General features: G+C 34.1%; 1 protein-coding gene across 1 annotated transcript in view; it reads right to left on the minus strand.

The window, feature by feature from the left end:
• Positions 1-74: 74 nt before the first annotated feature.
• The window catches only part of LOC143239589 (ankyrin repeat and fibronectin type-III domain-containing protein 1-like), a 34,595-nt gene continuing 20,012 nt past the window's right edge, over positions 75-14,657 (minus strand). The window contains exons 10-16 of the mRNA XM_076480811.1: positions 13,415-13,534; positions 12,049-12,237; positions 8,661-8,768; positions 3,303-3,408; positions 2,486-2,618; positions 751-863; positions 75-197 (exon numbers count right to left, since the gene is read on the minus strand). Coding sequence (XP_076336926.1) covers positions 188-197; positions 751-863; positions 2,486-2,618; positions 3,303-3,408; positions 8,661-8,768; positions 12,049-12,237; positions 13,415-13,534 — 779 coding nt within the window. The 3' untranslated portion in view covers positions 75-187. The remainder of the gene's footprint in view (positions 198-750; positions 864-2,485; positions 2,619-3,302; positions 3,409-8,660; positions 8,769-12,048; positions 12,238-13,414; positions 13,535-14,657) is intronic.

Genomic DNA, 14,657 nt, shown 5'->3' on the forward strand with positions numbered 1-14,657 from the left:
GGTGTTTCACCGTCATCACTGGCGTTGTTGGATGAAAATTTACGATCAAGTTTCGCCAGGGGGAGCCACCACACTGACAAGCTCTTCTGACTTTTGGGGTCACTCACATATTTAACGGTGGTTATCACGAGGGTTCCTTCAGAGTCTTTAAATGGTTTGTAAAATAGCTGTCCTAAGTCGCAGGTCCCTAAGGCAGCCTAGATATATAGATTGAAATATGGTTCGAAGATCGCATAGCTAAGCCTAAGTTGAATGGAAAGAAAAAACACTGTCCTAAATCTTAGGCCCTTACAGTAGCTTAGCTAGAAATTCAATGATTGTACAGCTAAGCCTCCACTGGAAGACAAGTCCATGTATGATGTTTTTAGTTGTATTTTACTTACTACACTTATAACAGATGTGGAGTTACTACTATTAGTTTATAACTAAGATAATTGTATCTTACATTATTTAATTGCTGAATAAGTCATTAGCGGCGTCAGTTAGACATACTATTAATATCTTATTTACACATGGGTTCTCTGTGACGAACAAAAGACATTAATATGGTTCTCCGATTTCTCCAGATTTATTGCTGTGAGATAAAGTTCCCAGATATAACTCAATGACAGTAGCACAAACAAACAAATAATAGAACAATGAATTGTAAATTACAAAATATGTGTTTTGCAAATGATCCCTGACGTATCACCAGTTACACGTGTAAGACGGAAGATGTGAGAAGCTAAACACTGGTGACCACCTACTTACCTGCATCTGCTCAGTAGCTTGAAGTAACTTCCGCCGGAAGTGGAGAGTGGAAACGCTGTGACTCTCTCCATATCATGTCGTAAGGCCTTCACGTCTTTCCATGTGCACGCAACCTGAGGTTACAGAGAAATTGCACAACTGATCTGAAGTCCGTAGTTTAACTCGAACCAAAAACTTCCGTTATTATAAGAAACTGACTTAACTCTTTATTTGTGGTACAACTATTACTTCTATTTGTTGCTTAACCCTAATAACAAAGTGACAACTTTCTTGTTACTTGACTCTAACAACAAACTGACAACTGTCTTGTTACTTGACTCTAACAACAAACTAACAACTGTCTTGTTACTTGACTCTAACAACAAACTAACAACTGTCTTGTTACTTGACTCTAACAACAAACTAACAACTATCTTGTTACTTGAGTTTAACAACAAACTAAAAACTTTCTTGTTACTTGACTCTAACAACAAACTAACAACTGTCTTGTTACTTGAGTTTAACAACAAACTAAAAACTTTCTTGTTACTTGACTCTAACAACAAACTAACAACTGTCTTGTTACTTGAGTTTAACAACAAACTAAAAACTTTCTTGTTATTTGACTCTAACAACAAACTGACAACTTTCTTGTTACTTGACTCTAACAACAAACTGACAACTTTCTTGTTACTTGACTCTAACAACAAACTGACAGCTTTCTTGTTATTTGACTCTAACAACAAACTGACAACTCTCTTGTTACTTGACTCTAACAACAAACAACAAACGTAGCAGATCTAACTAAAAGAGCTCTCTATAGCTGAACTTGTTTTACAGTACAGAATCTTAATAACTTTAACTTTAGATATGTGAACTTTGTTTCAAGGTTTTATTTACACCCTTTGTTTACTAGTGTTTTAGTAGTTACTAACTCCTGTTCTTCTTGTCAGGTCTGTTGATTCTGATAGAAAATACCTGTTCTGAATTGAAGTTTTCTGTATTACTTTATTTTTACAGCATCCATATTTGTTTTACTTACTTTCATTAACCAATGAAAGTACGTGTGGTGAGATTAGTTCAGTTTACTTATCTTCATCAACCAATGAAAGTCTATGTGGAAAGATTAGTTCAGTTTACTTACCTTCATCAACCAATGAAAGTACGTGTGGTGAGATTAGTTCAGTTTACTTATCTTCATCAACCAATGAAAGTCTATGTGGAAAGATTAGTTCAGTTTACTTACCTTCATCAACCAATGAAAGTCTATGTGGAAAGATTAGTTCAGTTTACTTATCTTCATCAACCAATGAAAGTCTATGTGGAAAGATTAGTTCAGTTTACTTATCTTCATCAACCAATGAAAGTCTATGTGGAAAGATTAGTTCAGTTTACTTACCTTCATCAACCAATGAAAGTACGTGTGGTGAGATTAGTTCAGTTTACTTATCTTCATCAACCAATGAAAGTCTATGTGGAAAGATTAGTTCAGTTTACTTACCTTCATCAACCAATGAAAGTACGTGTGGTGAGATTAGTTCAGTTTACTTACCTTCATCAACCAATGAGAGTCCGTGTGGAAAGATTAGTTCAGTTTACTTACCTTCATCAACCAATGAGAGTCCGTGTGGAAAGATTAGTTCAGTTTACTTACCTTCATCAACCAATGAGAGTCCGTGTGGAAAGATTAGTTCAGTTTACTTATCTTCATCAACCAATGAAAGTCCGTGTGGAAAGATTAGTTCAGTTTACTTACCTTCATGAACCAATGAAAGTCCGTGTGGAGAGACGGAGGATGAGAATCATCCACTTCCAGGATGGGAACCGTTTCTTCAGTTGTCACCAAGATTCTATCGTCATGATAGAAAATGCACGCAAGGTACACTCCCCTGATGTATTAAACAAATAAAATCATCATCTTACAAAACATAAAAGTTCTGGTCGTTAAAAACCATGCATTGGCTACGACCTTGAAAAGTCAGTTAAGAAGATACATGTGTATATCATAACAGAAGACGTGTATATCATTAACTGAAGATGTGCAAATTGACTAAAAATTTGTGTACCATTGACTGAAGATGTGTATATTGTTAACTGAAGATATGCACAATTGACTAAAGATGTGTATATCATTAACTGAAGACGTGAATGTGATTAACTGATCATCTATTTAAGAATTTTTAACAATTTGAATATTGAAGAAAAAGTTATTTTAGGATGAAAAGCACACCCGTATTTATACCAAAACAAAAAGTAACAAACACTGGGATTAAAACTTACTGATGGTGTCTTACTTACATTGTCGTCCTAGAGCCCTAGACAGTCGCCCACCTTGAGGGTAGTGCGCTAACACTAAATTATATCATAACTTTTAACTGTTTGTGAAACAGCAGAACTGAAATGTGACCAACACTAATCAGAAGTTCCAAACAATGTCAAATCTACGGATCTCAGCGTCGAAGATTTTTACAATGTCGATAGTTATTTCTTATTATGTACTTTTAACACTTTTCACTTTATTTATTTCGCTCGAAACTTTTAATTGTCACGTAAGATAAAAGTGGAAATCTTACCTTGTCATGTTTTTTTGAAAGTTTGGAGTTGAAGCAAACAGATTTTTAAAACTTTTCTTTACCTGGCGACGGTGTTGGTAAGAGTTATCACGTGATCCCGTAGTGACTAATAGGAAAACAGATCGATGTTATGAAATTCGTTTCTATATTCGTGTGTCACATAAGTAAGTACTGCAAGTGTACAGAAAGATAAGATGAATGGCATAGGAACATAAATTATATGAATATAGAATTACAAACCTAGTGCATATAAAAAATACTAAATACAAATCTTAAGATGTTACAACTTCCTAGTACGGGTCACTGGTTAGGCCAGATTTGGAATATGGTTTTCAGTGTTGGACTTCTAAAGAAAGACATTGAAATGTTGGAAGAGGTACTGAGAAGGGTTACTACAATGGAGTCTGTGATGGAGGGGTTGTCATATGAAGAGAGATTAAAATCTATAATTAAAACTATTTTCTCTTGAAAAAAGAAAGTTAGGAGGATCTAATTGAAGTGCTTAATATTGTAGAAGAAATCGACAATGTTAATATATCAACTTTTCTCATACACAACAGTGAAAATTATAGAACTAAATAACACATATCTGGATTTAGGCAAGGAAGAAGTCATCTTCAGTTAAATCAATTTTACCTCTCATATAGAGTGGTTGGCATATTGAATGGGTTGACTTCAGATGTTGTGGAGGCAATAAATTTTAATGAGTGTGAAAGAAACCTCAACAGATGCATGAATCTGTGATGATGAGAAAAAAACCCACTTCTAGAAAAAACTATATATTTATAAACGATTGGTATGGGTAGAGAAGGCACTAGTAGAGGAGCGAACAACGTTTCGATCTTCTTCGGTCATCGTCAGGTTCACAAAGAAAGAAAAGATTACTGACCGGTAGCTGACCACATGTTTGAAGGCGGTTGTGTAATTGAGTGTATGAATGTAGAGGGTGTGCTTAGACATATTTATCAATATAGATATAATGGGGTTCCTTTGTATTGGTTTATTTTGGACTTGAGTTGTTGTATAAGTAAGGTTTATTTAATTTTGAGTTTGTTTATGTTTGTTTCTTTATTTGGTATTTGAGTGTTTTCTATGTTTATGTTGTGTTTATTTGATTTGCAGTGTTCGAAAACGTGTGAAGGTGACTTTTTATGTTCTTTAAATCTGGTTTCCATTTTTCTACTTGTTTCTTCAATAAGTCGTGGCAGTTATCACATTGTATTTTCTAAATAATGTTGGTGTGGTGTTTGTCAGTGTAGTTTTTACATAGTATAGACCTCAGTTTGGTGCCTGGTTTTTGAATAAATTTGGTATTAACTGTAATGTCATATTTTGTTATTAGTTTTTGCCAAATGTTGGTTATTTTTCTGCTGATGTCAGGAATATATGGTGTGCAGCAGTATACGGTTTCGTTATTTTTTTAATTCGTGGGATATATTTACTTTTGTTGGTTGATTTTGCTTTATGTCTATGTGTGTGCTTATAATGTTTTCTACGGTTTGTGGAGGAAACTTATTGATGTTGATGAAGTATTGTTTTATTTTGTCTAATTCATCGTTAATTTTATCTGGTAAGCATAGTTTTATGGCTGTGTTTATTTGGTTTCTTAGTATGTTGAGTTTTTGTTTTGTTTCATGTGCTGAGTCCCAAGGAATGTATAGTCCAGTATGGGTGATTTTTCGGTGGATTTCTGTTTTAAATTGTGTGTTGGTTCTTTTAATTTTGAGGTTAAGAAATGATATTTGATTGCTTTCTTCTTGTTTACATGTAAAGTTAATGTTGGGATGTATAGAGTTAATGTGATTGAAAAAATTAAGTGTGTTCTGTGGATCTGAATACCGCAATCGCGTCGTCTACACATATGTACCAGTATAGTGGTGCATGTAATGCTGTGTTAATTGCTTGTGTTTCAACTTGTGTCATAAAAATATTGGCTAGAACTGGTGATACTGGGTTGCCCATGCTTAGGCCATTTGTTTGTATATAGTTGTGGTTGTTGAACATGAAGCTTGTCTTCATCGTGGTAAATTCTATGAGGGTTGGTAATTGGTTTCTGGGAATGTCTATTGATGGGTTAGGGTCTCGGATATAGAGTTCTAAACTATCTTGCAGGCTTCAGTGGTTGGGCCTTCTGCAAAAAGGAATATGACATCGAAACTGGCCATTAAGGCTTTATGATTAAGTTGATTTAGATTAGACTTGAAATTAAAAGAGTCTTTGATGAATTAACTGGCTCATGTTACATATTTGAAGAATGCCCATACTATGTATTTACCAATATTATAATTAAATGATTCATATGTGGACATTATTGGTCGTAATGGACAATCTGGTTTATGAGGTTTGGGGATGCCGTATATTTGTGGTATGCGTAAGTCGGTCTTATGTAGGTGGGAATAAAGTGTTTGTGAAATTGTGTTGGCTTTTTCATTTTTACTAGTATTTTGTTTAGTTGTGTTTCGTGTGTCTTTGTTAGATTTGTGTGTATTTGTTTAAATTTGTTAGTGTCTGACAGGATGTTCTTCATTTTTTGGATGTATTCATTCGTGTTCATTATGACTATAGCGTTACCTTTATCTGCTTTTAGAATTTTAATATTTTTGTCATGTTTTAGGTTTTTTACAAAATTAATGTATTTTTGTAAGATTATTTTTTAGTATTCTGTTTTGTGAAATTATATTGATAGTTTTGTGAGAAAATTCTTTGAAAAAATCGTTTAAGATGTTTTTAGGTGTTTCTGGAAAATATAAATTTTTAGTTTTTCCCGGGACGTTTAGCTGTTGGATGTCAATAAAATTGTCGAAATTGTCTTATTTCTATTCTTTGTTTTCAGTTGTTTTTTTGTTTTCTGTGGAAAGTATCACAAGTATTTTTCTAGGTTTTCTAAACATGCTTTAATTTCAAAGGTTAGGATGCACAGAGATGCAATTGTGAAGTTGAGTCTTTTGTTAAGTAAATGTATCTCCCCAGGAAAAATTAAAAATGTAAATTATTTTTTTTAGTTTAGCTCAAAGGATGGGAAAACCAAGATGGACCAAAGGGTAACATGTTGTGCCTAAACATAATGTTACTTCATGTCAAAAGATCTAAAGTATTAATACGAATGTCACTCAAAACTTCGTCTTAAAGTATAGATTGTACGTGTAGTAAATCATTATATTCATTCAATTAATTAATAAAAGTATCAACAACTATCAATAATTATCAACAATTACACTACGTAACACAAATTTTGTTCCTGGATAGTATGTGTTATTTCTTAATTGCTTATGTTGTAAAAGTACAGAAAATGGCCATAGTTCCCTTCAAACTTTGCTTTTGTGACCTGGATAATGAAATTTAGAAATTAACTTATTTTCTATGTAAATACGGGCGAATTTGCACATTTTCATAAGGCCTGAATAAAACAACATATGAATCAAGATTCACATGTATTTATACTAAATTATACAAAAATGTTTAGAAGTGAGTACTTTTTGAGATTTGCGATTGTAATGCAAACCGCTTTTACGTATCAGCCCCAAATATAGTCTCCCATCATGTTATCGTCATACGCTCCTTGGTAGCGACGTTCAAAGTCCAGTATATCTTGGTGGAAGCGCTCACCTTGCTCCTCTGAGTATGATCCCATGTTTTCCTTGAATTTATCAAAATGAGCCTAAAAGATATGGACTTTCAAGGATATCCTGCAGCCCATTTTGCCGTAGTTCTTCACCAGAGCCTCAACCAGTTCCACATAATTTCCGGCCTTGTGATTGCCCAAGAAGCCCCGAACCACTGCGACAAACTGCCCCAAGTTTTTTCCGTTACTACTGAGCTTCTTGAGGAATTCTGTGCACTCCAGGAGCTTCTTTATTTGTGGTTCAACGAAGACACCAACTTTGACTTTTGCCACAGACAGCTCAGGTAAGAAGTCTTGAAGGTACTTTAAGGCTTCAGACTCCATGTCAATAACTGTGACAAACTGTTTCATAAGACCCAACTTTTTGTGCAATGGTGATAACAACACCTTCTGGAGGTCCACTTGTGACTCACACTTGACGTTCTAACTCCCCAAAAAGAGCTCAGTTAATTGTGACCAGTGCCTCTTGTTGTAGTGTGTTGTGGTGTCCCTGCTGTCCTAAAAGCAAAGATAACAGGGAAACTTGGTAGAGCCTCATTGGAGACCCATCAAAAATGCCACCATTTTGAAGTTTCCGATAACCTCCCACCAAAAATCATCTATTACTATCAACAACAATCAACAATTATCAATAACTAACAACTAATATCAATAAGGATGAAGAACTATCAACAATTAACAATAACTAACAGTGGCAATCGATAACTATCAATAACAATCTATTACTATCAAAAACAAACAACAATTATCAACAACCAAGATGTATATGTGTCATTTTAATAACAGTCGTATTACTTGTCCCCTACACAGGTAAGATGTATAAGTGTCATTTTAATAACAGTCGTGTTACTTGTCCCCTACACAGGTAAGATGTATGTGTCATTTTAATAACAGTCGTGTTACTTGTCCCCTACACAGGTAAGATGTATATGTGTCATTTTGATAACAATTGTGTTACTTGTCCCCTACACAGGTAAGATGTATATGTGTCATTTTGATAACAGTCGTATTACTTGTCCCCTACACAGGTAAGATGTATAAGTGTCATTTTAATAACAGTCGTGTTACTTGTCCTCTACACAGGTAAGATGTATATGTGTCATTTTGATAACAGTCGTGTTACTTGTCCCCTACACAGGTAAGATGTATATGTGTCATTTTGATAACAGTCGTGTTACTTGTCCCCTACACAGGTAAGATGTATATGTGTCATTTAAATAACAGTCGTGTTACTTGTCCCCCACACAGGTAAGATGTATATGTGTCATTTTGATAACAGTCGTGTTACTTGTCCCCCACACAGGTAACATGTATATGTGTCATTTTAATAACAGTCGTATTACTTGTCCCCTACACAGGTAAGATGTATATGTATCATTTTGGTGAGAGTCACATGCAATGTTCTCCACACAAGAAAACGTTTTCAAACAGCAACAAGTGTTGAGGTTTTTTATAGTTTAACTCAACAAAACTACGTAGTTTCAACTTATGTTGTCGAGGTGCTACAAACTTAATATATAATTAGTGATACATTTTTGCTTCACATATTTTAGTTCTAAAGTCGTAGATGTTCTTTTCTTTATATATTTTTACATTTCTATCAAATTAATCTATATTTCTATTTCGGATTAGCCAGAGAAAGTGCTAAAGTTATTAGCTTCATGAGTGTTTGTGTTTTTCATTGTGTAAGTGATACAAACTCGATAAAATATTGTCTTCAATAAATATGAAACCACCTTTCATTTCAGCTGTATTAGAAGGTCGAGAGTTGATGACTTGATGAAAGAGATCTTCAAGTCTTCTCAGTTCATCTCTTCCTCTTCTGTTATCGAGATCCTTCCAACCTAGAAATTGGAACCAAAGATGTAGGACAATTATAAATAAGACCCTAGTAGTAGACTTCATAGTAAAGAAATAATTTGTTGCTGAGAATAATGACATTGTAGAACCAAGAGAATGATAGAAATTAGGTCAAGTTTTGATGTTCATTGGGTTTGAGAATAAGAACAAGAAACAATAATAAAGGTTGGTTGTTACAGATTGGTATATCTTGTAGAACTGGAAGAGTTAACTACACCAATCCTGATCAACCAATAAGGTACCAGTAAACTCTTATCTTTAACACTTCTCTGTAGTATTACATAAGGTAATGTACCAAGGTAGAAACCACTTTATCTGATGTAGTAGGCAAAGGCCCACTGAGAGCATTTCTAGGCCTCACAGCAGAATATTGGTTAACTTTCCAAAATGAGAATACTGACTGTTTGTTATTCTATCAATAACAGCAAGAAACAGCTAATTATTTTTTGTTGCAAAAATTAATTTTAAATAAAATGTGTACCTATCCTATCCATTTGGGCCTTTACCTTCTTTGTCGTTAGGTCCGAGTGTGCAGGTCTACTAGATATTAGTCACCAGAATGTGGAGTTTACCTAAATTTTCTTTAAAATTTTCATGCACGCAACTATAAGTATGTTTAATGTAGAACTTTGATGAAGGAAGTGACATAGTTACATTTTCTCATTTGTTTAGATTAATTCACCTATGGTATTTCACGTGCGTTCTCGCAGAAAGAAATCATGTGAAGTAGAATTTGCTGTGTCAAAGGTGGCCGTTATTATTTCTACTGGTAGGTCAGGTGATACATGAAGGCAAATGTTTTCCTTATTTTTTGATTGAAATGAGTAAAATTGATGTGGCTGTCTGAAGTCTGAGCAAGAGTTATTTTGTAAATTTTATAATGCCATGTTTTACCAGTCTTGGAGATCTATCCAAAATATTAGTTCTTATAGTGATTTGAAGAGCTCGGAAAAGTCTGATAAGGACACTGTCATTTCTTAATTGTTTTTGTTTTTAATTTTAATTGTGTTTTAATTAAATGAAGAATACTTTTATTGTGTTTCACTCTGTGTTTAATTTCTTTCTTTATAAAACACAGTAAAGACCAAGACAGCTCAGTTTAACTCTACTAAGCCTTTTATTCCGAACCTCCTGCGTGTATATTGCATATTCTACCCGACTGTATAAACAAAAACCGGTTTACCTGAAACTACCAGATTCTTAACATGAATCAGTTCCCGTTGAAAAATAGTAAAATTCTGATTCGAAGGACGAATGCGTGTGAAGTTAAACAATAGTTTGTGGTTAGAATTTTTCACAGTTCAATTTCATCCGTTTAAAATGATAATATGTATACAACCAATCACAAGTAGAAATAAACATTTTTCTTCCAAACGTTTCGCTGTATCAGATTTATCAAGATATCAGATAAGCATAAAACTAAATAATACAACAACAATGAGCGCGTGTTACTTTGGTTTGCATCGCGCGTTTGTTTTTGAATTTTGCTCAAAGGTACACGAGGGCTGTCTACAGTAGCCGTCCCTAATTTAAGCAGTGTAAAACTAGAGGGAACGCAGCTAGCCATCATCATCTACTACTAACTATTGGGCTACTATTTTACCAAACAAGAGTGGGATTTACTGTACCCATTATAACACCCCTACGGTTGAAAGGGTGAACATGTTTGGTGCAACGGAGATTTGAACCAGCGACCCTCAGGTTACGAGTCGAGCGCCCTAATTACCTGGCTATGCCAAGCCTTGTATCGTGTGAATTATCCCCTAAATTTCTTATAGTTTGTGTTTAATACGATCGTTTTTACTAAAACCGCGTCGTATTGTTTCAGTCTGTTTTTATGTGATGGTGTGATATAACCAGGTTTTGATAACTCTGTGGTAACGATCACCTGAGAATACGATACTTTTTCTGGTGATTAGTCGTATTTAATATTACTTCTACAATTTCTACTACTTTACATTCTTAATAAAAATATATATTACATATTATTGAATAATGCAAAACTTCAAATGAATCCTTAGAAGTATAATTTTATTTCTTTTGTTGCTATCATGAAATAGTTAGGTAAATGTCACACGGTGCATAGGAAAAGAGTTTTTCACAGTAAAGGTCAAGAACAGAGAATTCTTCATTCTTACTATTCTAACGAACTTACTGTTATACATTTATTTTAATATCTACGTTTGGTTCACTTTAAGTCATGTAACATATATTTTTAAACGTGCACTGCGAAAGTCCCGCCTGTTTTCTAAATTTGTAGAAGATTCTCGAGATCAAGAATCAACAATGTACAATGTATAAAATACTTGGGGTTGCCAGTATTAATGTCAGCTAAATTTTCGAGAGAAACTCTCTTGAACTTTATAAGTCGGCGCGGAGAGAGACACTTGAATTTGTTAATTTGCGACAGTCAGTATACTATAAATCTCTGAGGCTATAATTGTGATTAACGTTTATTAATTGGAAAACTACAGAATTGGACCAGGAACGTTTGTAGATTTCGAACATTACAAACTGTTTAACTTCAGTAGATTAATTTCGGACGTTAGTATTTCTACAAGGACATTAAATATCGTCGTTGGTAGAAAGTTAGCTTGTAAGCGGCACGAGTCCAGTCAAGAATAGACAACTATTTAGCTTAAGCGAGATGTAACAATATCAACTGAGAATTAATTCACTCGTCGTAGACCTGAACCGTCGATAAAACATTCAGTTCCAGAGCAGATAGAAGATTCATTATAGTTTGTAATTTTCTAAAACATTTGTATATAAAGTACTACTTGTGACAAGTGTTATTATAAACTGTATTATTTTTGTATGTTAAAATATATTTGTGTTAAGAAAGAGAATTTTGTCTATCAATCTTGTTGGCTAATGTAACAAATCTGATACATATTAATATCCAGCTATTTGAAATCTTAATACCTAATATATTAAATCGAAGACTCCTCTGAGATTAACTATAATACGCCACACTATAAATAACTTTCTCTATATGTTTCGTGTAACATTTACCCATCTTTAATTGTCAAAAATAATTAATAATTTATGGATGTTCTACCTCAAACACATAATTTAAGTATTTATTGTTATTATGAATATCCAAAACACCTACCAGTAGGGATGTTAAAATTTTGATCCTTGACCCACAAAGAAACAAATCGAAAACGTTCTAGAAATGTTACTAAATGAAATAATTCACATTATAATGTTTTATAAACTGATCGCCAGGAAGTGAGTGATCATGTAACTTAACAATCTTACTAGAGGGAACAGCAGAACTTGGGCACGTTTTCTGAAAACTGCTAAACCCTTTGCTGTTTCCAGCGGCAACCTGGACAAAATATGTTGTATTCTGTATCAGGTCAGGGATGGTCACTTCCAATCGATGCAAGTCCTTGAGCTCTTGTGACGTCACCAAGGAGCTGAAATCTTCCACAGTACTGCATTCAACTAGAAATGGTTAACGAGTTGAGAACCCTTCAAGAAATAGTAACTAAAAGATGGTTATCAGAACAAGTAACCAACGGCATCAAACTTTAGATAAACCATTTTTACACTTAATACACTATGTACTATATTTAAGTTATCAGAGTGTAGGACCCCCTGCTTGTTACTACTTTTGTTGGAATTAGTTTGCTAAAGATGGTTGATCATACTTGGTATGTAATGAAACAAAAATGTTCAGTAAAACTGATAAGTGTGTAATCCAACTAAATATATGTGGTAAAATTGATAAGTGTGTAAAATTAAAATGTGTGGTAAAATTGACAAGTGTGTAAAACTAATATGTGGGTTAAATTTGATACGTGTGTAAAACTAAAATGTGTGGTAAAATTGATGTGTGTAATCAAACTAAAAATGTGTAGTAAAATTGATAAGTGTGTAAAACTAAAATGTGTGGTAAAATTGATAAGTGTGTAAAACTAAAAATGTGCAATAAAAATTGATAAGTGTGTAAACAAATGAAAAACGTGTAGTGAAACTGATAAGCATGTAGTCAAGTTGAAAAGTGAATATTTAAATTGGTTAGTGTGTAGTTCCTGCTGATAAGTGAGTGACCACGATGTTACATATTCACATGTGTGTTGAACCTTAGACACATTTTGGGGATTAAAACAACGTAACTGAAGATGTGAAACGCTAGAAATATTTAATTATGAAAACATGGCTGATGTAATAAGTTTATTGTATGTATCTAATAATACAATGATCTCAAATAAAACGATTCTGTAATACTGTTAGTTGAATTGTTACAAGAATTTAATATTATTCACTTTTCTGTTTATGATATACACCTCAGAACAAGTCGATTAGATCGTATGATAAACACAGTAAATATTTCAGAACAAAAATAAATTAAAAAGAAAATGATTCAAGGCTTACTAGTGAATAAATATAATATTCGAATTGATAAACAAGATAAACTTAATAATTTTCCTTAAGCCTAACATATACAGTTATAGTTAAGCCTAACATTTTGTATTTCTGATAAGTTGTAATTAGTAATCATACGGTTACCAACAAATGACGCTGAGTGCTCGTTCAACAAGTCAGTTTGATGTCAATCTCAACTTTGCGTATAATTTGATTAAACTAACAACCGTTTGGAAGAGAATACAATAATTACCTTTGTATCTCGTTACGATGGTTTTGCCACATTTCGCCGAGTCAGACTCCTCAATCCTTGTCCTCAATGAATCGATCCCAGCTACTTCAAGATGTATTCGTTTCGGTGGGTCTGGTATTCCTTAAAAACCCAAATTAGTTGAACTACACTTTAAAAGGTTTTCGTATATGATTCTTGAATTTGCTCTAGACTTCGCAGGAAAACAAATGAAAATATTCTAAGCCATAGTTCTCTGTTATAACAAATGATTTTAGTAGAGTTATAACAGTACAACACACAGATAGTAAAAACTTTTAACAAGTAACAAATGCATTAATCAATACAACATTTGTTCGTTGAATATCGCCCAAAGCTACTCGAAAGTTATGTGTGTGTGTGTGTTTTTCCGATAGCAAAGCCATATCGGGCTATCTGCTGAGCCCATCGAGGGGAATCGAACCCCAGATTTTTAGCGCTGTAAATCCGTAGACTTACTGCTGTACTAGCGGTGGGGCGAAAATTATATGCGCTAGCCATCCCTAATTTAGGAGGTAGGCAGCCAGTCAACACATTCACTGACAACGCTTGGTTTGGTTTGTTTTGAATTTCGTGCAAAGCTACACGAGGGCTATCTGCGCTAGCCGTCCCTAATTTAGCAGTGTAAGACTAGAGAGAAGGCAGCTAGTCATCACCACCCACCGTCGACTACTTGGACTATTATTTTACCAACGAATAGTGGGACTGACCGTCACATTATGATGCCCCACGGCTGAAAGGACGAGCATGTTTGGTGCGACGGGGATTCGAACCTGCAACCCTCAGATTAGGCCAAAGTTTGGACAACTCTTTATCAACGGCCAGTGGGATTAACTATCACATAATAACGCCTCTATGACTGATAGCGCAAGCGTGGTCGGTGAAGAGATTTGAACCCATGACTCGCAGGTTGCGAGTCGAGTGCCCTAACGACCAAAAATAAATTCATAACACCACAAATAAAGTAAAATAATTTCATATTACCTCTAGTTTCTAACAAAATAATTATCAGAGATTTAAATATTAATTTCTGAAGAATTAACCCAACCGACAGAGGGAATATTTTTCTACTTCTAACTATGAATGTGGATGTATGTGAACATTACAACTACAACAGATTTTAACCTAATTTGATATAAAAACTCATTTTCACCAAGGGAGTAACTGATTCCTTTTTGGATAACGTAACAAAGTTTCATGGAAGGTCAACCTCTTTCGTTATAATCGA

Source organism: Tachypleus tridentatus, chromosome 13 (genome assembly GCF_004210375.1).
Source record: "Tachypleus tridentatus isolate NWPU-2018 chromosome 13, ASM421037v1, whole genome shotgun sequence".
Taxonomy (NCBI): domain Eukaryota; kingdom Metazoa; phylum Arthropoda; class Merostomata; order Xiphosura; family Limulidae; genus Tachypleus; species Tachypleus tridentatus.